This window comes from Haemaphysalis longicornis, unplaced genomic scaffold, assembly GCF_048455015.1.
Source record: "Haemaphysalis longicornis isolate Haplotype H1 unplaced genomic scaffold, Haemaphysalis longicornis Haplotype H1 scaffold_8, whole genome shotgun sequence".
Classification (NCBI taxonomy): Eukaryota; Metazoa; Arthropoda; class Arachnida; order Ixodida; family Ixodidae; genus Haemaphysalis; species Haemaphysalis longicornis.
In genome coordinates this window covers 53,155,854-53,181,668 of record NW_027526445.1, presented here as the reverse complement: position 1 = coordinate 53,181,668, position 25,815 = coordinate 53,155,854, and the positions used below count along the sequence as shown (strand labels likewise).

Here is a 25,815-nt window from a genome sequence, read left to right as displayed (position 1 = left end):
CACTTACGGGAAACCTGGGGAGGGGTGAAGCATGCAGTTTATAAGGGTACTCTTGACGACTTGGCGTTTTTGCTCACGGAGATGAAACTGTTGGGGTAGAGGTATAGAGCTTTGCAGTAAAAGTCTCCTGTCTTTGAATCACGAAGCGTTTTAGCGCTAGGCATTGGAAAACGAGTGTCCCGGTGTTTTAGCACCGGGACTACATGATACAACTAGAGCACTGCACGGGCCTGGGCCGGCCCGAAAGCCCGGGCCCGACCCGGCCCGCCCGAAGTCGATTTTCGGCGGGCCCGGGCCGGGCCCGGGCTCAATGCCGTGGGCCCGGGCCGGGCTCGGGCTCGACGCCGTGAGCCCGGGCCGGGCTCGGGCTTGATGTCGTGGGCCCGGGTCGGGCTAGGGCTTGAATTCATAGGCACGGCCGTTAATAGGTCCGACGTGAAGTGTAGAAAAGAGCATCAAAATGAATATTCTTGGTTTATTTTTGCGCGCTTCTTGCTGTTAGTTGTACTCATTGTTTTAAAAACGTGTTTTGCTAGGTCTGATGGCCACTATACTGCAATTTTAATGACATTTCTTGTACTGCATCAAGATTTTATATTTTGGTGTATAACATAACAAAGATACGATTACAATGAAGGCCCAAGAGGGGAAGGAATTAATTCAGATATCCTGGAGCTGTGCACCTATGTCTATGTATGTACACGTGTGTTTTAGATGTCACACCAATCAAAATTCGGCTGCCGTGGCGGGGAATCCAACACGCATGCCAGAGAAACACCACCGCTTAGCGACCACTGCAGGTGAAGTATTTCAACACGCGTACATACTCATTGATTCAAATGCGGATAAAAAAAATTCAGCAATATCAACTTGTGGCCGAGACAACCACGTGAAGTTGCCAAGACTCTGGTAATCAAAGGTGAAGGTGTCTCTCGTGTAAGAATACGAGCTATTATTATGCCCATGTGGCGTGAACTGCGCAGACAGTGAAAGCTAAACTACGTGCACTTTTAAACCCTTATTTTTTTTGCGTTCAGTTCATGACGTGCTTGTACAGACTAGATGCTCCGTCTGATGGCCCGGAATATAATAAACTTTCTTCAGCGTCAAAGACCGGGCCTGGTAACACACGCGCGGGCCCTCTCTAGGCCAAAAAATAAATCACCGGGCCGGGCCGGGCCTGGGTTTGAGATGGCGGGCCCGGGCCGGGCTCGGGCCAGGCTCACTTATGAATGCCCGGGCCCGGACCAGGCTCGGGCTAGGTGTTACGAGCCCGGGTCGGGCTCGGGCCTTAAAATCAGGCCCGCGCAGTGCTCTAGATACAACCACGACAAAAGACGACGACGACACGAGACGCAGACAGCCCGAGCCTATAAGGGGCTTCGCCCCTTAAGAAACTTTTCTGGTCAATACTAAAAAAATGAGGTTGTTGCACACTTCCACCAATGCTTTTCCGTATAGCTGTAACAGTTCTAAAGCATTCACTTCTTCGCAGAGGACCGGCGGGCTACACACAACATTTCGGAGAGCTGCTTAAGTTGCAGCCTTAGATTACGCAATGCTTGAAGGTTAACCAGGATTTCGTAGGAGAAGGACAACATTAATTTGTGTGAAAGGGCACGCACCTATCGCCGAGCAGTGGAATAAAGGGTAGGACCACGATTTCCCTCTCACGGTGTGTAACGCTTAGAGACAAGTAACGAGCTTAGATCAGGGAATAAATTCGCGTACAAGATTTCTTAATTCAAAAAAAAAAAAGAAAAGAAAAAGAAATGGACTTGGGCTGGCCATGTAGTGAGGCGAAATGCCAACCAGTGGACCACCAGGGTGACAAAGCGGATACCGAGAGACGGGAAGAGAAGAAGGGGGAGGCCACTAACTCGATGGTGGGATAAAATACGAAAAATAGTAGGCTAAACTGTGGACCCGAGCAGCACTGGACAGAAGTGGTTGGAGGTCAATGGGAGAGGAATTCGTCCTGCAGTGGACCTGAGTAGACTGTCCATGATGATGATGATGGTGAATGGGGACTCACAATGGAGACTCTCGCGCAGACGCACACATAGGTAGCTCAGTGACGCTGGCAGCATTAAAAATCAGCGAAAAATCTATTGGTGGATCTTTAGGAGCACGCGAACGTCTCATCCCCCCTCTCTCTCGCCAACTTGAAGCTCGGGCCGATGCGCACGTCTTGCTCCGGATTCGGAATCCATCGCTATACGGCGTTTGTCGCCCTCCTTCCGCACACCGTGCCAACCGAGCTTTGCGCTCTAGCCGTCTCAGCGGTCACGTTTGCTCGCTTTAGCGTTGGCTGCCTGACGCTCCTGCCAGAAACGGGACTAGAGTGCGCGCTTTCCCACTCCTATATCTTCCTCTCCTCCCCCCCCCCCCCTTTTTATTCCCTGAGCCCCATTCCCCCAGTGCAAGGTAGCAAACCTGGCTCTACACCTGGTTGACCTTCCGGCCTTTCCTTTCTTTCTTCTTCTTCTTCTTCGCTTGTCCACGAGTACCGGCATTTCGTCACCGTTGTTGCTATTACATCCTCATTTGCCGTGTACACTGCACACTCAGTTTTACGCTGGGACGGCGGGCACAGCAGGCGGCGAGTAACCGCCGCTTTTCGAGCATGATGATGATTATTATTAATGGCTTTCCCGTTGAATCGGGGCGTCGGTTGTCAGCAACCGACTTGCCTGTTTTATTATTATTACTTTCCCTACTCCTAGCTAACCTAATATATTTGCTTCCTCCCCCCCCCCCATCTCCCCCAAATCCGTTTTAAACTCTAATCGTACCTCCTTTTTTCTCCCCCCGCTGTTCTAAATTCTCATCCGTATGTTTACTCCGCTTGCGTACCCATCCCTTTCCTATTCTTCTTCCACCACCACTCCAGCTGGCTCTTCGTCACCTCTCCGGCCCTGAAGTTGAGGCTCCCCCTCGCCCCAAATATCAAGGCCTCCGTCAGCGTCGTTTTTCCCCTCACCCCGCGGTGGCCGTATTCCTGTGCAGCCCGTGACAATATGGTCTATAGTTTCCCGATCACTGCCGCAGCATGCCCATGTTTCATCCTGTTGCCTGTAGTTAGCCGTGCATGCCCGTGTTCTCAGACACCCCGGCCGTGCTTCGAAGAGCAATGCACTGCCTCTCGTATTGCCATAGAATCCTTCCTTCTTAATTTCCAGTTTCTCTGTCCTATAGGTCTCCACGTTTTTTTTTTTCGCTTCCATTCTCTGTGCCCACTTTGTCGTCTCTGCCGCCTTTACCTGCTTTTTAACTGTTGCGTATACCCCACTTTCCCCTACCGACTTTCCGTACCGCTTGGTCAGCTGTCCGTTCCTCCGTCTCCACCGTGTGCCCATGCTCCTCATATACAGGTAACTGGGAGAACGCACCGCCACCGCTTACAGCTCGGCTTGGCGTCACCTCCCTCCGCACGCGCTCTACGGTTCTCTGTTCTGCCGCTCTCCGTCCGCGGATGAACGGCGCAATACTGCTATCGCAATAACAACTTCCAAAGATTCTGGAGTGATTGCTGATCTCTCGGGGCTGCACTTCATCTAGATGCCCGCAGGGTAGGGGACAGGGCGGCCGTGTTGGCGGAGACCCTGAGGCAGAGGGTGATGGTCATGGACGGCGCCATGGGCACAATGATACAGCAGTACGGGCTGGACGAGTCCTCCTTCAGAGGCTCGGAGTTCCTGAACCACGGGAGACCGCTGAGGGGCGGCAACGACCTGCTCAACCTCACCAGACCGGACATCGTGCTCGAGATACACAAGGTAACAGCTCGGTCTTAGAACTGGAACTTGGAGGCGGCTGTCGCGCAAGGGCGTGACAGCCGCCTCTCACCGTAACAAGCGTGGGATATTCACCGTACACATCTTTGTCACTCGAGAAAATAACGCCTGCTTAGCTCCTTAACGAAGGGTCTTTCCCGATGATGTCGGCAGCGCTACCTCGAGGCCGGCGCGGATTTTGTGGAGACGAACACCTTCAGCTCGACCTCCGTTGCCCAAGCTGACTACGGACTGAGCCATTTGGTGAGTGCGCCCACGTGCTGTCCAGTTTGTTCCAGCTAAACGCGAAATTTTCAGACTCGGATTAAACTTCCAGAAACCTGTTCTGTGCTGGCTATCCTGACTAGCAGCGTCAGAGAGAGAGAGAGAGAGAGAGAGAGAGAGAGAGAGATAGAGGTGGTGGTGGTGGTGGTGGAGGAGGAGGAGGAGGAGGAGGAGGAGGAGGAGGAGGAGGAGGAGGAGGAGGAGGAAACTGTAATGAGCCGGCGAGGCCAGCCAGATCAGCCGCCCTACTTGCTACGCCGGACGGGGGTGAAAGTGACGGGAGAGAGAGAGAAACAACTTTATTGAATCGATCCGGCAGTTCAGGGGAGGGGGTGTGGGAGGGGAGACTTGCGTGCCCGCTTGCCCCGCTGAGGCGGCGGCCGTGCTGCGAGCCCGAAGGCTAGCACCGGTCGTCTCACGCTCCTAGGGGAACGTGGCACGTGCTGGACCTTGTCTCTGTGGGTAGTCTTGCTGCTTCTTCGTTGTGGTGTTCCATGTCTTCGTCCTAGCCCCGCGTTCACCCTATCCGTTGTCTCGCAAGCGAGACGACGTCCCGGGTTTCTGCCGGTCCAGGAGCTCGAGGACGTGCTGCACGACGGCCCGTTGATTACCGAGTTCTGTGCTGATGAGCTTGCTGCAGATCTCGTCTGGCAACTCGTTGTCTTGGGTGTTGGGTGCAGGGGGCGAGCATTCCCAGAGTATGTGGCTCTGGGTGGCTCGGCCTTCTTGCACCGTTGGCACGTGTCTGTGTGATATATCTCCGGACAGACGTGTTTCGCCCATACCGGAGTCCGGGAAAATTCGCTTACATGCTCTCATAGTAGAGAGGGAATAGACTTCATTGTCATACCCTTTAAAGACGAATGCACCGCGCGGGAATGTCCGGTGTCTTCGTCCCATCAGATGGCTGTCCGGATTCGAACTCGTGGTCTCTGGCGACGTACTCGTCCAGCGGGATGGCAGCTGTTTGCACACCCCGGGAAAGAGATCCGAGCAACGGGTCCTCCCACTGCTCATTACGTCTTATACGTATGCCTTGTTGAGGAGGCATGGGGTTTATTGGGACATTGCCAGATCATGTGTTGTGGAGTGGCGGGTGCAATGTTGCACCACCTGAATCGGTCTGTGTACCTACCGGGATATCTGCGGTGACACGGAGCGGGGTCAGGAAAGGTACTTCATTGCAACGTGTTCCATGCAGCAGTTTGCCATTTGTTTAGGGTTGCGTGGGTAGCAGGAAATTTCAGTCAGCGTAGCCTATAGTGCTGTGTAACATCCCTGTAAGTTGCCGGTCTGTTTCTCCCCCTCCCCCAGTTACAGCCAGGCGGCACGTTGTCGGATTCAAAACCAGCCTGGTTTGTGTTTCTTCCGGCTGCTTCGTGTGCCATCTCGTTCCTCGGGAGAGCCTTGTGCGCTGGCGTTCATACCAGGCGGATGTGTCGTGAAACTGGGATCGGGCTGCTGTTGAGCATTTTGGCGGCTGGGAAGAGATCCTACCGCGCACATTGTGGCGCAGAGTAGCCTTGTAGGGCGAGATGCCCGTAAGTGTAACGGCTAAGGCCACCTCCTCCCTTGTTTTTGAGTTGGTCATCGAGCAGGATGAGGTCGCGTTTCCACTCCAAGTCACCTATACCCGACTTCCTGTAAAGGGAGCACTACAGCGGGGAGAAAATTATGGTAATGAAACAAACGTTTATGTTAACGCAAATCATACTCGCGCCGCTACCACTCTCACACCCGCTGCACTGGCACTATTGAGCGCCTTTCTTCTAAGGACCATAGAATCTTTAATGCTGCGTATCTGTGGGGTAATGACGAGTAATTATCGCAATGCAAACTCGCTTCCCACCTCACAATGCCTAGCGGCGATGAAATCAGCCTGCAATTTGTTGTTCTTGTAAACATTTACTCCCCGTACGGATGGTATTCTTCACTTTATACTGCGTATTTTAGTCTTTTAGATCGTTAAATACGGGTTTTTATCGCGACACTTGATTTCCCTCATGATCATCATCCAACAGGCTTCCGAATAACAACTCGTGGCCTCACAATGCCTTTACTCGTGGCCTTTACTTTCAATGCAATAATGCGCACAGTGCCAGTTATGTAGTCAATGGAACTTCGATGAAACGTACACTGCCATACGCATTCCACCTTTAGGTCTACCGTCTCAACGTGGAAGGAGCCCGACTTGCCCGCCAGGCTTGCCTCCTTGTGGAAAGACAAACAGGTAAGCTTTATAGCATCACGGCACTCCATTTTTTGTTCCTCTGCAACACACAGTTAGTTCGACCTCCCTTTCGATGGCGGCGATGTAGCTTAATGAGAAAGTGTCGAACGTACTGTTATTCTTGAAATAATGCATTCTCACAGCCTGCCACGAAACCTTACGCAAAGAAACGCGTATTTTACGCACTGGAAACAACGGGCGTGCAGACGTGACATGTCGCCAAGACTGACTGGCAATTTCGTCCTTGATGCGAGCTCTGTTTTCTTTAAATTTAGCACACGCTGTTTTTGCGCGTCTGGTGATTGGGAGAAGTATTTTTTGTGCCTTCCATTTGTTTTTCAGGCTCACCCAAGTTCGTGTGCGGTGCTCTGGGACCCACCAGCCGGACACTGTCGATATCGCCCTACGTGGACAGACCGGAGGAGCGAAACATCAGTGGGCATGCATGCATTATTTGAACCACTCCTACGCATGAGGCGCTTTTAGTTGACTGCGTGTTCATCTTTTCGTGCAAATATACATGCGGGTACTGTCGCGATTGACCATTATGCAGGCCGTTTCTTATTACCCGCGAGCAGATGTGTTGTGCGTGTATGAATATATACATGATTCGCGCTTTCCCTCACGCTCGTTCAGCACTGGCTCTCTTGTGCTTGGTCACTCATTTGCGCATGTGCTTGGTCACTCATTTGCCAGCTGTATAACGCGATACGTTTTTGCGTGATAGAGGCTTGTTACAGCGGTTGCTATTTTTAGACCATGAAGTACCACATTGGGCGGTGATGGTGACGTCGGTTCTACTGATACTATCAACGAACAATCACCGGGCAGGATTTAGCATCCCTGACATCACGGATTCAATGACTCTTGAACGGTGACAGAATCTCTTGGAGAACTTGGGTGGAAAGGCCGCGCTCTCGCCATCTTTCCACGTATGTTTCCCTTGAATCCCCATCGAAAGAAAGTAAGCCTTCAAATATAACACTAATCAATCCTCGGGGGCATGAATGACGAGTAGGTTCGTGCTACATAACCTCGCGCACGGATAGATTGCTTCCGCCAGTCTTTTCCATGTGCGCTGCACTCGGATGAATCTCATGACAAGCTTTGAGAAAGGTGTATACTTGACTTGAGACTGTCATGGACGGTGCAAGGCGTTCAAATTTGAAGCCGTACGCTTTGCAGCGGCAGAGAAGGAAGCGAGTGAGAAGTAGGCGTGTTGACGCAGTGTGAAAAAAGATTCTGGAGCAGCGCGAAGGTTAGTGGCTTTGTTGGGTCACACAAGGAAAAAAAGAACGCAGCACAGACACAGTCAAAACTGCGTGCATGCTAATCTGATACTTTAAATATTCACATATAGCAAATAGTATAAATAGCCCCTTGACATTAAAGGGTGACCTGGAAATTTTAGGTATTGCAATTTTGTGAACGTTAAAAATTTGCCCGAACCACTTCCCGGCCTAAAATCACAATAGAAATACCGCAGAAACCTAACAAGAATTCCTGTCGTTAGACAAAAAACCTTGTTGTGACAACAGAAGTCCTGCTGTTATGACAAAGCCATCTGTTACGACACACATTTCTTTCGTAACGACAGTCAATTTTCTCAACGACAAACATTCTTGTAGTCACAACAGAGCTGCCATTTTACGTTACTCTTCTCAATGGGCAATAACATTCAAACCATGTGCAACTACTGCTCGAACATCAGGATCACGACAAGACAGGAATTCGGCAACACGGAACAGCATAATCAGGGCTGGAATACGACACCCGACAGAACATCAGAATGACGACACCGCAAGAATACGGCAAGACGACAGTACGACACGCAAAAATACGACAAACTAGAGACATTTTTTTCGACGTCATTATCGACTGGGTTGGGCCAGCATGCTGGTGTAGAGCAAAAGCAAGGGGGAAAGTCCAAAGGGAAGCCGATCACAAACACTAGCCTAAGACACGCACCTCACGTGCTTTGCTCCACCGTTTGTGGCACAGCGCACTCAACGCGAAAGGGTTCAGCGGACAGAGGAAGCCGACGGACGGCGGGCTGCCCTACGAACACAAGCGAGGCGCGGATTGTTAAAGCATATAGATCCCCGCAAATATCCTCGAATGAACTTGCAACGAGATATATCCGCTGGCTGGGCGAGGTTCCGAGTGGCGCCTTTGCACGGGTAAGTTGAAAAAAAAATTATCTGGAAACGGCCTTCGTAAGGGCTTTAAAAGCGAAAGCCAGAGGTACTACTGTGACTTGTAGCTTTCACACGCACGACCAGACGCCGATACAACATCCATGTTATTTTACCGTCCTTGAACTATCTTAATCCACATTTATTTATTGTAATCCACCCTAAGCCAGCACAGACCACCTTAGTCCCACCTGAATCCACCTACCTTAATCCACCCTAACCACTTTAGATTCACCATTCTAAACAACACTATAATCACCAAGCCATTATTATTCAATGCGAATCCCTTTTAATCACGCTTATTCCACCAAATTTCTCTTAATTCACCCTAAATCTGACATTAGTTCACCTAATCTATCGTTAATTAACCTTGGTAATCATTATTCATCACTTATACGCGGATGTCATGCTTTTGTTCGCTTGTGGCCTTTCTTGGTTCAGTTGGGTTTTTGCATAATTGGTGTCATCGCCGGGGTCATTCGAGGTCAACCGTCCAATGAGTCATATAAGGCTATTGCCTGAAACTTCACCGTCCCTTCCCAAGGAAAGTTAAGTGACGCGCGTAAGCTCTCTAACATCAAAACCACGTTACAAGTGCGTCAAATCCTTCACTGAAAGTGAAGATCTTCAGATCGTCAGATCTTAAAAGACCGAAATCGCAAACGAAGAACGAACTCATGTCGGCAATGGTCTAATTAGTGTCGCATCATGGCCGCCATAGGAGCATTCGTTGTTGGTTTCACCCAACGGGACCAACCGCTTCCGATCACGTGACTAGCCAGAGTCACTGTTAATTATTGATAGTTACGCTCGCTAGACAGTGAGCGGAAGTGGTTTGTCCGGTTGGGTAAAATCAAGATCACTTGCCGTCGCGAAACGACACCAGCGAGGATTGCTGTACTGGATGGGAGCAGTCTCAGTCTGTCTTGATTTTTACCCAACCGGCCAAACCGCTTTCGCTCACTGACTAGCCAGCGTTACTATCAACAATTAACAGTGACTCTGGCTAGTTAGTGAGGGGAAGCGGTTCCACCGACTACGTGAAATCAACTATAACTGCTCCCATCGCCACCATGATGCGACACTCTTTAGACCGTTACAGTCTGTCACCATATTTCGCGCACTAAGTAAACGCACCTACGAACGATCTAAGTGTATACCGATGCGTGGTTCATGAGATAGCGGTATACATTTGTACTCCATCTTCATGATCGATGCGTGTATTGTCTTATCTAGAACCGCTCCTTTTTCGCGCTTTTCAAGTAATGGTTTGACATAATGGAATGTGCCCGGTTTCACGCACGCGCCGTGTGTCCGTAGATCTTATCAGCGCTTTTCGGTCGACCAACCGATCTATGGGGAAACGCATTAGTTTTTAAACGGGGCGCCATTGGTCCTACTAAGAAAACTTTCGCATTAATAATGTTGTGAACAGCAAAAGGCTGACTGTCTGTCACCAACGCGGCCTCGACATCCTGCGTCATTGCCGCGAGTGCATCACGGCTTCGTTTTCCGTGAGAGCACGGTCTGTGGCCGACCACTGGAAAACTTCTTCCCAGCCACTTTCTGCGAGCACGAAACTAAGCGTTGCGTATTTTGATCCCAACGAAAGGCGAAGGGTTCCAGAAAACGCGTTCGGCACGCGAGACTAGAGCGACCACACCATTCCCCGTAACAAACATCAGTGGAGGATTTATAGCAAAATACATGACCCTTTTGTAAAACGTAATTTACACTGACCGGCCTTACGCGAATCATAGCACCAAGAGTTCAAAGAAACCGATCAGTGAAGTGATTTATGTGCTAAACATTGGAATACACACAACTCATCGGTCCATCAGGTGATAAAACACTGAATTTTTCCAGAAAAAGGTGTGTGCGAAATCAGAACCCGCAAGATCATATTGATATCACGCTGTGGAGCAGGAGGACGAGGAAAACCGTTTTTGAAGCCATAAGAAACTAGGAGTTGATCCTAGGCCACGGTCCCTATCTATCCGGGGTCCCATTAGTCTTGCAAACATCACCCGCTAAGGTTATCAGCTGGTGCTGATCCTCTTCGCCCGAGGCCCTGATGGCCGTCTCCCAGGGTTTGAGATGGTCTTGTAGTTGTGTGGTGTCTTGACGTGTCGAGGCGAAGTTGGTCGTCCACTTGTCCCTTCTTCCACGTAGCCTTCGATGAACTGAGTGCTGCCTACGGCGAGCAAGTCCGGGGTCTTGTGGACGGAGGCGTGGACGTGCTCCTCGTCGAGACGGTCTTCGACACGGCCAACTGCAAGGTAAAGCGCTTGTCACCCGCCAAGACCTCCGTCCTGCTTTATTTTTTTTTTACAGTTGCTGTTCTATATGGCAGATGTCCCAGGTTTAGTGGCGAATACCCCCCCGCGTATTGAACCCATAATGAGTCAGCTACCGATGAAACGTAAAAGGAAGCGAATATCTGTGGCGCGCATGCGCGATTCTCTGTAGATCGCCACGAGAGGCCGCAGCAGTACGTTTCAGCACCTGTCCTACACTACCCGCCGCGGTGGCTCATAGCTAAGGCGTTGCAAGTGCAGCTGAGCACAAGGACATTGCGGGTTCTTTGTCCGGCCGCGGCGGCCGCTTTTCTGATGGAGGCGAAAATATTTCGGCGCACGTTAATGATGCCCTGGTGGTCAAAACTAGTCCGGAGCCCTCCACTACAGCGCGCCTCATCGCCTGTGCACCGTTGGCACGTTAAACCCCACAATCAAACAATTTCGCCACCCTGGGTGCCCGCGATGTCCGATGCCAGTGCCACAAAGTTTTTCTCTCGCTTTTTCGCGTTTATAATGCCGCGCTTAAAAGTTTTCAATAAATATCAGCTAGCCCCCACTCCCGCCCTATTGTCTTCGTCATTAAGACGCTGTGCTGCTGAGCCCAGCGACGCGGGTTCCATCCCGCCCTCCCGGCAGTTTATCTGACAAGTGAAAAACGAAGACACTGGGTGTCGAGATTTCGGCGTGCGTTAACCATCCTCTCAGGTGGTAATAATTAATTAGGACCACTTCCCAATAACGCCTCTCATAGTGCTCGTGTAGCTTCCGCGCGTAAAACTCCAAATATTTGCAGTTTTTCTAGGGCTTGTAGATTAAACGTGGTCGCTGACAACCACCCCGCAAACTTGACCGCAATAATTTTTAACCCGAAAGTGTTTAATGCCGGGAGCCACAATATCCGCCACGGAAATGACATCGCCAGAACAAAGCGGCTGCTCCAGAATTCGAGCCGGGTGGTCCGTCGCCGCAACGAGAGTACGGGAGGTGCCAGGCACTTTACCGACTCCGCTACGAGCTGAGGGTTTTTCAGGGGCTGCAGCACCCTCTCTTGACTATTCTCTGTGTCAATGCCAGTGTGATACTTAAACTAGTTAAGGGAGGGCGCCACAGCCTCTTTGGCGAATCACTGTTCTATTCTTGATAGCTTTCACGTTGAGTGAAACAGCGTTAATTTTGTTATTCTGCGTAGACATCTTATGGCCGATACTCATATAACTAGCCCATTCCACTACAATTTGTAGCGCTAGCCCTGTTGTGCTTTGCCGATATCCTTCTTCTGTCTTTATGACGACTTTATCGGGGATACGGCGCGTACTCAATCACGAAATGAATGAATAAACGACTTTGTCTATAAAAAGGCTTGATGCCAATTGGGGTTATTTGAGGATGGGGACCAATCATGGAAAAAATCGCTGCAAGCTGTTCGGATATGAAATCGACGTTAGTATATAATTACTATGTGCTTCTGGTTCCTGGACTGCACCCTTCACATTTAGTTATGGTCATGCGTATAAGCTCTGTTTCAGTCCTAATACTTGTTACTGATTTAATTTCGCATAAGTTTTGTTGTATAAGACCACGTTATATTGATTGTAAATGTTTCAACGCGGTGTGGGTTGGTGAGACACGGCTAGAAGTGAGTGTTTTATAAGAAGAAGCGATTATACAAGCTATGTCTTACGGCTATTTACCCTGCGTGTTCTGAGAATTATAGAACTTTAATAGCGAGGGTCCCTACATTCATACGGGCTGAGTCCATGCGTTACAATTACTGGTTTTGCCTCCACAAAATAAATTTACCGCAAGATAAAATACCGAACACACCAATTCAAGACAACTGGTTAACTTCGTTTTCACTAATTAGCTAACCCCCTTTTAAGTGACGGGGAAGATTAATTAGCTAAGAATATAGCGTATTTTTGGCGTTTAGAACGTTAATGTTGTTTTAGCTAAATACGGATCACCCGGCAGCAAATGCAATATAGGTGTATTTAATTTGTGTTCTCTGCTGCTGTCCTCGCCATAGTGATGAGATTCAGTGCGGGCGCAAGTCTTCTTTCTGTGAACATACGCACTCCATTTGCCTCTGCATTCATGAATATAAGACGCATCAAATGTCGAAAACTCCGAGTTGAAAAGGCTGACCGAATACAGGCAGTATTGATTGCGTTGTCACGCTGACTCGAATGAGTCGCGGCCAGAAAATGTACATTCCTCTGAATCACTCAAATCACCGACAGACTCATTTGCATCGCCAAAGAGTCATATAGGAGCTTGAAAATTCTAAACCCTATTCATTTTCACGCTGCATCACAACATGCCCTGCAACATAAGAATACCTAAACTGAATTACTTTTGTTTTCTTCCCAAGGCTGCCCTCGTCGCCATTCAGGACTACTTCGAAGTGGCTGGAAAGCGCCTTCCTGTGTTTGTAAGTGTAGCATGTCTTCCTGTGCGTGCTAGCTCTATAAGACCAAACGTAGCTCTTAGTAGTTCCACATACTCCAATTCGAGCGTATAACCGGCCTCTGCATACAAACAGTTCGTTGCAGGGCCAGGGACAGCCCAGTACCCGCTCCGGTGAGAAGTTCGCCTAGGAACCCTCGAGTAAAAGTAGATAGACTATGCGCACGAAACTACATGTCGTTTAAACGTAGCTATTATGCTCATAGAAGTTGTTTTGTTTGCTCAAATAGAAATAAATATATTACAAGGTCACTAAAATATACAGTTATCGCATTTTAAAACAACAAAACGACGCTGATTTTGTGAAATGCAATGTTAGTATCGTCGCCAACCGCCAGCAAGCCTTTAGCAGCTGTCTTCCAAACTTTGGCCAGGACTTCATTGCTCGCTTAAAGGAGCCATGAAGACAAAGTAAAAAATTTGGTTCATTCAAAGGTTGCTTTTTTCTGTCAACAACGATATTAATTTTATCACAAACTTCAATGAAATGACGAAGGTATTAGGGAGACAGATGCAGCAGTGGCGACTCCACAGCCGCTTTCGGGCAACATTTCTATGACGTCACAGAATCTTGCTCGTGCCATTGGCAGACGCCGACCGGAGTCACCGCCAAGAAATGTGACTAGGCCATTGTAGCAGGGCCTTCAGCTTCGTTCGATCGTACTACTAGAACGATAACGTGCGGTTAACACACTGACAAAAAGATTTTTAATGTCGGCCCATATTACGTCACTCCTGCCGGTATTACGTCACTGCAGCTTGAAATTTGAAAGTTTTTCAATATTTCTGGCGTTCTCTCCGTTAAAAAAAAACCCTATCGTAGCTGGAAGAGATATCAATGGGCTATTAAAGGTTAGTTCTTTCAAATTGAAAATTGTTGTATTTTGTCTTCATGGCTCCTTTAACAACGACTTCGTGCTGTTTCACCTCTTTTTTCCGCGGCAGTTGTCGGGCACCATAGTGGATAAGAGTGGCCGCAACCTCTCCGGACAGACGTGCGAAGCGTTCGTCGTGAGCGTCAGCCACGCCAAGCCCATGTGGTACGTTGTTCCCTGATTGGGTTCCACCTGCCCAATTGGCTGTTTTCAGTATTAACTCATCAGGACACCTAAGTCTGTTTACGCGATTCTCCTCGCAATACCTGCGAAATACTTCTTTACAGTCGCATCAGTGTTCTTGTTCGCTTTCATTTCTTCGTCTCGAGTGGTTGCCAAACTACGGACCATTTGGAGCTCCGCGCTGAAAATTTGTACTGGAAAAGCTGGACGAATCTCTCTAATATTCCAGTGTAATGGAGCCAGCACGACACACTCGTGATGGAGCAGTACAGTGTAGTCAGTGGAAGCCGTAATTATTCCGCTTTCAAGCCACCTAAGCAGGCGCAAGTGTCCCGAGGAATTTGTCTCCGTTTGACAACTGTCATTAAAACTTAAAGTAGCCCAAAAGCCGTGTTCTGCGTGACGTCGCTGTAGAGTAGTCATTGCGGCCACAACGCAAGGTACTACTCTTTAATCAGAAAAATTGTTTGGTTGTGCGACGTTGAGTGCAATGTCAGAAACAGGTAATAATAAATCAAACGACGACGATGGTTGAACGCAATGCTTTCTTGTGACGGATTCTTTGGTTGTCGTCTAAGTTCTTCAAACTGAAATGGAGCAATCGGAATGGAGCAGTGGAGTTCGACTGGAGTCGAAATGGCGCGTTCGGATGGACGCCGGATCCATACGCGAGGGATGCAGGTTCGATTCCGGCCACGAGAAGCGTTTTTTTTTTCTTCCACTTCACCCAAAAAAAGTCGCCATCACCGTCAGAGAAAGTTGGCTTTCCTGCAGGGTGTTTTCCGCGTTACGGACGCCATCAGTGAGGGCACTAAAGCTTCGCTTTAAAAAAACTACTGGTTAAGTCACTTGCCTACTACCAGGCGTTCCTCGGTTACATTCCCGTCTCCGCCCTTGCCATTTTGCAGTGAAGCCGTACATGGCTCGGTTTCCCCATATAGCCTGCATTTACACCGTCAACAGAAATTTTTCTCAAGCAGGTACACGTATCGAAAGAATATTGTCAAAGAAAACGACTGTGGCGATAATTTTATCATAACTAACCCCAATCCACTTATATGATAATTCGCCGCCAATACGACTCCAGCATTACGCCGAGTTTCATGTACGTACTTTTCATAATTACGTAGTTCATGGGGAAGTTGTAAGAGTTACACGATTCCCGTCTGCCACCGCACATGGCGGGGGTGTATCCAAGGGTAGGGCACACCGGGCACTGCCTACCCCAGTTTTTGACCACCCCGAAATTTTTTGAAATTTCGCGGTTTCCTAACAGGGGGTGCGTAGCGTTCTTCTCTTACTGCGCATGCTCATCTCCAGCTGCGGTCCTTCTTATATGCAATGTTTATATTTTATGCAACTTAGCAATTCTTTCAAATGAAGCAGGTGACCACCAGCCTACCTTTCCTGCCAATTTTGTCATCGTTGGCGTAGATGACCAAGTCTGTGTTTGATCACAACGATTGTAAAGATTTCAGTAGAAAGGCCAGCAAGTTGGTCGTGGGGGCCATTGTCGTGGCATGGAACGCCATTGAGGGAAATGAGAAAGCGAAATCTTGATGTTCACCGTTCTTAAGTGGACCGCAAAGTCCCTGTCACGCTTGGCCGGTCGATGCTCGCGCGATAACCTTCAAATCGCGTTCGACTGTACTTCGTAGCTGGATAAATAAAAAAACAACGCGCAGGAAGCCTTGCCTGCTCCCGTCTCTCCCGGAATGAATTCCTGGCTATGCCACTGTTACATCACTGTTTAGGGAGGGAGTATGACATCAGAAAACGGCTGTAACTTGTGTTCTGTCGTAACTATCCCGAAACAAATTATTTGATAATGAGCCGGTAAGGCGAGTTTAACATTTAGCAGAGTTTCATCTACATTTCCTGATTACGCAGTTCCCCGTTACGCTCTAAAAATTGTGAAATTCCCGTCTGCTGTAATGCATGGTCTTTTACAAGAGGCAATCGGACAGCCCGCTGGTATAAAGCACAACTCCTTACAACTCCTTCGAAGTTGTGTTGAGCTTATTAGGTTTGACCATATGCTCTATAATTGCAAATTACAAACAAACGTGTTTCGTGCACTACCATGACTACGCCCCTGGTCACCCGTCTTTACAGAGTGGAATGGCACTGAATTTATTTTCTTTAAATGCTTAGGGGCAGCACTCTATGGGGCTCCGTAGGTACGGGATGCAGAATCAGTTGATGGTACTGCGTTGCGGTAAGGCTGACCTCGTGCCGAACTCCCGCCGGTGATCGGCATCCGTCTAGCACGGAATGCTAGGCTAGAGGTGTGCACGGGCTCGGGCTTACCCGAAAGCCCGGGCCCGGCCTGTCCCGCGGGCTGGGCTCAGGCCACCCGACTTACTTTTCACCCGGGCCCGGGCCTGACTCGGGCCGAAATGTAAATGCTTCGGACGGGCCGGGCCCTCCTGACGGCCTGGGCTGGCCCGACACAGTAAAGCAATACTTAGATTTTCTATGATATCACAGAAACTACATGTTGCTGACGCGGTAAAAGCACGGGTCAGGTTTCTTTTTCCATTCCACGGGACTTATCGTTAGGCCCTGAGGCACATGTGGGCGTATGAAAAGCCGGTAAGTGTGAGAGATCTGCAACTGCATGTCTTGGGATGAACTGAGCAACACATGCGGCTCAGCGACACAACGCCTAGGGAAGGGCAACGAATGACAATTCAGCGTGACTAGTTTCCACATCTAAGTTCGGGCGAAAACAAATTTTCAAGATGGAACACTTTGAACTGCAAACACTGCTAGAGAAACCTGCGTCTCCATTTGTTTTCTGTAGCAGTGCCCTATTCAGAGTTGCGTTTCCTCCTCTGAGCCAACAAAAGTGAAGCTGTCAAAGACTGAGGTGACAATTCAACTTTAGTTTTGCTCTTTGTTTCGGCAGCAAAACATCGTGGCGGGCGTAGCTGGTGGTAGGAGGTGGCCTGTGCCCTCGGGCGTCGTGGCCGGCAGACGAAGCGCAACAGGAAATTAGGGTGGTTTAAATGCGCCAACAGCCGCCTAAACAGTAACACTTCATAGTATTGAAACTTTATAGATAAGCGATATGAGTCGGCATGGAACGTAGTGAAGCGGCAACGATAAAATGTGCATAAATGCACGCGTGTACTTTGCGTCTTGATAAAAAGAAGGGACCTTGTCCGACAGCCCTATATACTCTTGAGAAAAGGAAACGTATACGGACGAAACAACAAAACAAGTACACACCCTGTTTAAACAAACACGAACCGGCTGGTCCGCTGGCATACAGGTTCCATTTCTGGATACCAATCGCAAGAATCAGGTCCAACTGCCCAAGGTGCCATTCTATTTTTAATTGCTTGCTTTAATTCATTTATGGCACATTATGAAATTCTACACAAAATTCCGGGTGGTTTTGTTCCCTTTAGGTTAGCTCCAGTTCTTTGTTTTTACTTTTCAGTGGTTTGGGCCATTTCGGTTTCGGCTACTTTTCTTGAATATTTTACAATACTACCATGAATTTGTCCGCGGTTGGGGGTTTTTGGTTTATCTTTTTTTAGGTTGGGCGGTTCAGTCACCTTTATGTCGGTTTCCATTCTTTCCTATGTAGCTGAGCGAAGGACAGCTGCGGTAGGGATATGTTTGTGATTGTTATGTTTAATTGGGGTTGTTTTGCCCGTTTAATGTTGGTTTTGCCTGTTATCATTTCCCTTACGATGCGTTTTACCGCCTTTAGGTAGTTTTCGCTTCGAAACGTGCCCCAATCAGGCGCGGGCCCCTACAGTATTTGGGCTGGAAACACGCAGCCGGGCTGGGCCTGGCCCGGGCCATGAGGTTAAGGTCTCGGGCCGGGCCGGGCCGGCCCGTCGGCCTTCTTCATCGGGTCGGGGCGGGCCTACGGCGATAAGCACCGGGCCGGGGCTGGGCTCGGGACCAAATGTTCGGCCCGTGCACAGCTCTATGCTAGACTCAAATCCTGCCTCTTCTTTTCGGCCGGTAGCCATTGCACGTTGCTGAGCGATATACGCAGGGAGCGCGTGCACCATGACGTCACCACGAGAGGAAGTGCTCGTGGCAGCATTGCCGCACCGCCTGCTCTTTCTTCAAGCTTCTGTCCAGTCTTTTAGTTGCTCTTATCTGCGTTAAAATTATATTTAAATAAAACATGGAGCAAATACGCACATTATTTGTTGACAATGTCACGTGAAGGTCAAGAACTGAATGGAACGCCTGTTAATTGCAAATAATGTCCCTAACGCCACCGGCGCGCCTATTCGGGCCGTATCTCGTGGCCACGGGAAGCTGGCCAATCTCCAGGCATACTTACCTGGTGTCGGAGTGTCGCTGGTCAAGATGGGCGCGCTCCCAGGGCGAGGCGCGGGCATTGCACTGCGCCCGTGCTGACCCCTGCCACTACCCCAAACTGGGGCAGATGGGGCATGCAATTTTTGGTAGTGGGGGGACTGCGTGCGCGCTTTCCCCCCTTCCTATTGCAAATCCAAAATCAGAATGAATGAGTGAACAAAATCTTTACAGTTAGGGCACCCGTCCGGTGGAGGGGATCACTAGTTCGGGATCACCTGGTTGCGGCTGGTTGCGCGGGCCCTGTTCAGCAGGTCAAGCTGGGACGTAGGGTCCTTGCTAGTCAACCGCACCGTTCACTGTTGTTTGGAGGGATTCGGGATTGGTCCGGTGTTTTCTGGCACTCCTACACCTGATGGTATAGGGTACCAGGCGCTGGGCAGTAGTTGCAGGTGGTTTGACAGTCTGTTGAATAAATAGCCAGAAGAAAGGTAGGGTCTGGATAGGTGTTAGTATGGAGTCTTCTGAACGTTGTTGCTTCATCCCTTGTGGGTTGGTGTTGTGGAATAGGGAAAATTCGCCGTTTGTCTGTGTAGCGCGAAATCAGGAACAGTATTAAGTGGAGCGCGCTGTTTATGCAGTGGACCGGACCGCAGAATAGCGGTCGCCTTTATTCTGTGGACAAGACCACGGGGTAACGTTCCGTTTCGAGCGTTTGCTGAAATAGCCTCCCTCGTCGGCTCTCGTGGCGCAGGGGTAGAGGATCGGGTCTTGGCGGTAAACGCTAGGGTTGGAGCCCCAGCAGTTTTGTGAAAATATTTTAGGGGCGAAGGCCCTTAGGGGCTCGTGCTGTCGGCGTCTTATGTCGTCTTCGCCTCTTGTCGTCGCAGTATCATGTATTCACGGTACTAAAATATCGGGACACTCGTTTTCCAGCGCCCCGCGCTAAAAGGCCTCGTGCTTCGACGACACAAGACTATTACAGCAAAGCTGTATGCCTCTACCCCCCAACGGTTTCATCTCCATGGGCAAAAACGCTAAGGCGCGAAGAATACACTATACACTGCATGCTTCGCCCCTCCCTATGTTTTTCGTCAATGGAGATGACCAGGGATTTTTTTTTCAAACTAAGTTTTTCACCGTAAAACATTCTTCTAAAACAGTTCTACGCATTATTTTTGCAACAAGACAAGGTTGTTTGGCACCGTTTAGGTAGGTTTAGATGAATAAGGCGCAACTATACTGTGGTGCGGTCCACAGAATAAAGCTGACATTACCCTGTGGTCTGATCCACAGAATCACGTCGCACATTCTTCCGTGGTCTGGTTTACAGAATAGGGACTGGCTACTGGTAACTCAATATTACGTAAATGGGGTTTACAATTGCGAAATTGGCCGTCAGTGCCTGGCGGCAGCCGTCAAGGTCACACGGAATCCCTCTGAATAGACTATGTCGTGGTTGTGGGTGCGTACGTTCTGGTAGCAGGCGAATAAGAATGATTTAATCTGACGTGAGTTTCTGAAGGCAGTCATCATCGTCATTGGTCAATTCCTTTGAGCGGCTATGCGTCTAGTCCGAAGACCAGTTGTAACCATGTACAGAGAAGATACGATAATGTATTATGTTGTTTTCACGGAACCAGCATGACGCAGAAGCGATGTAGAGGTATCTCCAAGGAAAAGGCTCGAAGCTTGAGAACCACTGTTGTAAAGCGTAAGATGCTTTCAGTCGCGGAAGCTCCAGGTTATAATTTCATGACCGCGAATTTTCATTTACATTCACCCGATTTCTTTTTACATACGACATGCATTTTTATTTATACAGCCTTTTTCTGTGCTGTGAAAGTGTGGTACACTAGTGCTACAGGCGGACAAAAGGGTTTTCTTATTGTGTCCACTTAGAAACGCTTGCCGCAACGTTCCGAAGGAACCCCCCCCTCAAACTACAGAGATATCAAGTGCAAAATACGGAGAGGGCGAACTTTCGGGTCAGGTGAGAAAAACTACACCAGAGCGGCCGCACCGCCATCAAAACCAGCGGAGATAAAGTAAAAGCCGGTCAGGTCGTGTCCCGTTTGTTCAAAATGGACACATCGGCGGTGTTCGCGGGCGCAGGTCGTTTCCTTGGAGAGAGCTTCCAGGGCTTACGAAGGCGTCGAAGCTAGCGCGATTTTAGGGGGCGGGCGATCTTCGGGGTCTTTTATTAAATTGAATATTTCACCCCTAATTGGGGGTGGCGATGTTTCGGTGGCTGGCGTTCTCTCGGAACTTTACGGCAGGAAATAAAAAACTGCCGTCATTTGACGTGAGTTATAGGCGGCAGCCTTATATATACGTCCATATCATTCGGCCGTAAGCGTCTGACAGAACTTGTCACGACGACGGGTCGCTTCCCTCCGTTGCGCATGTCATAATTTTCTGTGGGTATGTTTTGTGGGCAGCCAACGCAAATGTGTGAATCCGCGGTGAGCGTCTTAGGGCTACTCTCGTCATCGCATCTTCAATGGCCGACGCCTAATTTTGGTGGAGCGGGCGGCGTAAGCCTGTCGCAATTAAACGAACCAATCTGATATAAAGAAGGACACTTACGATACTGTGACTTTTTCGGGACCGCTTGCGTGGTGGTCGCATGGGAACGTGGAAACATTACTTGAAACATTTGGTTTTCAAAGGGACCCTGCAACACTTTTGATAAACGCTTTCGCTCTTTCCTTCGCGTCCGCAAGCATCGCTAAAGCTATAATTATCGCCAGCACGGAGCGGCACTGCGTGATTTGCTCATCGCACCAGATACGCCTTCCGTTTCTGCTTTGTTTTTGTGGCTTATTTTCAAAGATGTTATCAAAAAGCGTTCATTGCTGCAACTGAAGGAAACCCGGCCAACAGCCGCTTCACGGCCTTAACGACGTAATTGGAGCGGTCGAAGTACGTCAAGACCGGGAAAGAAAGAAAAAGCTTCTGAGCGAGTTTCGAAGTTATCTGATGGGCATAGAGCAGTAAATTTTGGGTGACATACTTTGCGACCCCCTAATGTAAGTACTGGCTGTGCTGGGGGACTACGTTCTGCAAGCATTTAAGATTTTAATAGACTTTTGCAGGGCCCCTTTAAGGCGAACCTCGGTCCTTCGTGTTATGAAACCGGCGTATATCCTATTTCGCCACTCCTGTTTTTCTTCTCTGTTTCTTTTGCGACTGCGCCATTCCGACCCGGCGGAATAAGTTAGGATATTGGCCTCTGACTTTGACTCAGGTTGCATGGGAGATAGGTTCACGTATTACCCATCGTGCGCTCAAGAAAGAGGCTTTGATTGGCTTTACCTCTTCTCTCTTCTGTTGTCAAACAGATGATGATGATGATGCTTGGCGGATTCCCCTTTGTTACGGGGTGGCGTTTCACAGCGACCTTAGTCGTAACGCCACTGTACAATCACCTCTCAAAAAAAAAAAAAAAAAGAAGCCTTGATGGAATTTCTATTCTAGCCTGGCTTTATGTTCGCAGGTATTCCCAGATTTGTCTCTGCTCTTTTCCAACCAACATTCTAACCTTGTTTTACTAACCTCTAATGCTGTCTAATTCACTCTTCCATTAACCTTAAAGTCAAGGGCTTCCGGAAGATGGACGTCTTCCTCACTGAGGACTGGACGGATACGTTCGCACTCCGTTACAATATGTCGCATGGTTTCTGGCTCCCCGCCGCAACCTGCGCACACTTCTTCCTGTACCGGCTCGCGGATAAGCGTTTTTGCTCGTTAGAACCCGCCAGGGCTTAAAAAAAGCAATGAACTCCCTTTGGTATTATCAAAGAACTTTTCCTTCGTGATCTTCCCCTTCCAAATTCTGTATGTATGTAAGGACTCTATTGTGTCCATACTATTTTTCTAGGTAGTTGTGTCTAATTTTTTTGACTTCCCTTTTATTGCCTTGGTCGTTACCCCGCACTTCTAGGTTTCCTATAGTTTGTCCTGAGCCTTCTGGTTCTTTTCCTGCAGCATCGGCCTCAACTGCGCCCTCGGTGCGAATGAAATGCGACCGTACCTCACAGACCTGTCTGGCTTCACTGAGGCGTACGTCTTGTGCTATCCTAACGCTGGTGAGGTGACCGCCTTTTTAGCCTGTCATGTACATAAGGTGTTGCAACAAATACGGGCCTTTAAATAATTTTTTAAACGACTTTTTTCTTCTCACTCAATTTTCACACAGATTTTATTTTGTAGTTTTTGTTTAACACGATGAATGGTGGCGGCACTTAGGAAATGAATAAAAACGATTTCTGCCGGAGCGCGAGCCGGCAGCCATTGTGGAAAATGAACACCTTTAAACGCCGGTGGTACTTCGGTATTAGGTACATTGCGGCGTTCAAAACGAGGCGCGCAATGCGGTTCCCGAAATCTTGGATAACCTTGCAACCGGCGCGTGGAAATCGCACCAGCGGTGGAACAACAGTTACTCTCGCGTATGCTGTGGGAGGGGTGAACGTAACTGCACGTGAGTAGAATAGGTGCTCACCAGCTATGGACATGCAGAATGCCCCCTGTGAGCCGATAAAATGTCTGCGAACAAAAGACGAAGAAAGAAAGAAAAGGCAGAGACGAAAACACGATGTAGCAATAAAGATGTCTAGGAGGAGAACAACAACAACGCCGGCTTTTCGCACAACATGACGCTCTCAGCTTCCGCCTTAAAAACCCTACCGACATCCTCAGACGCATGGAGTGTAGCAGCTTCACCTTTCACTGTTACTATTCTCAAGATGCATGCAGTAAAAAAAAAAAAGCCGTGCTTTGTGCAACGGTGGCATCCAGCTCTATCATCTTTGACGTAAGCGAAGAAGTATAAAAGGCATTCACCATTTTTATGGTAAGAAGAAATGGTAAGAAAAAAAAAGATAAAACGGTATTATTTGGAAAAGCTCAGAGAGCAACTTTGCAGACAATGTTCACATTTTTGTACTATCAAGGTACATTGAAGTGCGAGCAACGGAACGCGTTGCTTTGAGTACGTGTTAGACATTCTGGCGACGGGTCGTGTATTTGGCGTATACGTTTGGCGCCTTTCGTACTCTACCGTCATTTAAATTCGGCGTACGCCGCTCCTACGCAATGGCGAAGTTTAAAAACGGTAGCATGAAAGGGTGCCAGACGTGGTGGTGGGCCGAGTCAACATGCTCACACGCCGAACGATGCCCTTTCCATACAAAGTCTGGACACGAACGTTGTAACTTGTTCCTGGTGCGCATACGCGGCCCATGCGCCATACTCAGAGGGACCGCGCTCCGTGGCTCGTACTTCAGTGTAACTTGATAGTACGCTTACATTGCGTTCTTCCGCTGGAAATGTTCGTAAACTACAGCGCTTTCCAATATCGTGAAGCGCTTATCTGGGAAAAGATACATTGCGTACCGAATAATATAGCGAGGCAAAGGATGTGCCCTATCGCGTATATCACTAGAGCCTCATTTAACAAGTGACGGGAACCGTAAGCTTCCACGTAGAGACAGGTAATTTAGGACAGAAGGATGAAAACGTATCCGATTCCATTCCATATCCCAGCTTACTTTTTACAGGTTTGCCCAACGAGTTCGGAGAATACGACCAAAGCCCAGAAGAGATGGCCAGCATAATCAAGGTGATGGGTGGTTGGCTATCTTATTCTTGATTGATGGTAGGGTTTAACGCGCCGACTCAACGGAGGCGATGAGGCGCGCCGTAGAGGAAGGCACCGGATTAATTTTGACCACCTGGGGATCTTTAACGTGCGCCGAAATCTCGTACACACGGGCGTTTTGCTTTTCGCCTCCATCAGGCTATTTTATTCTTATTTTACTAGATCGCGTCCAATTCGGTGGATTTCCACTTTGCCTAGCCGGTGCAGTTTGCAGGAACGGCTGCTTCAACAACAGTTAGGAACAAAAGCGTAACTCCATTCCAAATAGGGAGAAACTTGGGTGTGAGTGATAATAAGCACGAGCACGTCCACTGTATGCAATGTGGACCAACCACACATACCTTTTCTTTACACGTAAAGCTTGATCGGGTTTTGAGAATAACAGAATAAGTACTTTTAAATGTGATCGTATTTACGAACCTTGCGTTTGTATGTTTATATATGCACGCACTCGCACGCGCAGGCGCACCCCTATTTATTTATTTATCTGAGCACATCAAGCCCATGTCCCTGTTTTATGTATTCACGTGCACGTTTGCGGGAAGTGGCGTCCCCTGATGCTTATTATTCCACCGCCCTTTCTCAGGAGTTCGCCCGCAGTGGTCTGGTGAACGTGGTCGGCGGGTGCTGCGGAACGACGCCGGCTCACGTTCTCGCCATTGCGGAAGCCGTGAAAGGCGTGCGACCCAGAGCGCCGCCGCCACGAGTTCGAAGCGGCTGCCTGAGCCTCGCCGGTGAGCCACGCGTGCCCCAAGCGACTGTATGTGCCGATATACTAATATCATCATCACTGTCGTCTACGGCGGCGTCGTCATATTTCGTGTACACTGCAAGGTGAAGGCTCTCCCATTGGCTTTCAGCTCTCGCTGATCCTGCTCTGTCCGAATCATTCATTTGCTACAAAATTTCTTAATCTCACACCTCCATCGAGCAATTGGTCGTCTACTTTTAGTCCCTCCTCTCAGTAGCCACTCCGTTAGCCGGGCTGAGGTATGAGCCGGTAAAACTGGAAGTATTTTTGGAGGGATAGAGTCAGCTGAAAGCGTCATGCCCACAATCTTTCGATCACAACGTAGACTTTTCAAATCCGGAGGTTTGGGGTTTCAAACCCTCCCGGCGTGCACTTTGGTTCCGTTATTCTTTCTTATACTATTCCATTTCTAGTCTTTGCTTTCAAGTTCAAAGATAAAGCAAACTACCTTCTCTCCGCGTTCTTTTATATTCTTTGCGGTTAGATTTTTATTACCTATGTTCATTTATCGAACCCCTCATTCCAAAATATGTTCAGCTGCTTGCGTATTAAGAGCGTGGATTATAGCTGTAAAATCTGACATGTCGCGAACGCTTGGGTCACTCACTACCACTATATTCATAAGCACCTTCACCCCACATTGTAAAAGTGGCCCTGGCTGCCCGCCATAATATACATTAAAATACAAATGAACACGTAATAATGTGGAAGGGGACGAAGAATAGCAAAATACGTGTTGCCAAAAGTTGTGGGTTCGAGTCCCCGCCGGGAAAGGGCTGTTTGATCGAAGTGTCTGAAG

The 25,815-nt window shown here is 48.9% G+C and overlaps 1 protein-coding gene and 1 non-coding gene across 2 annotated transcripts in view; both read left to right on the top strand.

Moving 5' to 3' along the window:
* The window catches only part of LOC144148803 (methionine synthase-like), an 89,304-nt gene that overhangs the window by 4,566 nt on the left and 58,923 nt on the right, over window positions 1-25,815 (top strand). Inside the window, exons 2-11 of the mRNA XM_077680306.1 lie at window positions 3,562-3,779; window positions 3,951-4,040; window positions 6,222-6,291; window positions 6,634-6,726; window positions 10,659-10,765; window positions 13,158-13,217; window positions 14,198-14,292; window positions 22,591-22,691; window positions 24,165-24,226; window positions 24,852-24,999. Coding sequence (XP_077536432.1) covers window positions 3,562-3,779; window positions 3,951-4,040; window positions 6,222-6,291; window positions 6,634-6,726; window positions 10,659-10,765; window positions 13,158-13,217; window positions 14,198-14,292; window positions 22,591-22,691; window positions 24,165-24,226; window positions 24,852-24,999 — 1,044 coding nt within the window. The remainder of the gene's footprint in view (window positions 1-3,561; window positions 3,780-3,950; window positions 4,041-6,221; window positions 6,292-6,633; window positions 6,727-10,658; window positions 10,766-13,157; window positions 13,218-14,197; window positions 14,293-22,590; window positions 22,692-24,164; window positions 24,227-24,851; window positions 25,000-25,815) is intronic.
* Window positions 18,618-18,782, top strand: LOC144150411 (U1 spliceosomal RNA). Its single transcript, XR_013318561.1, has one exon. It is a non-coding gene; the product is annotated as a U1 spliceosomal RNA (small nuclear RNA).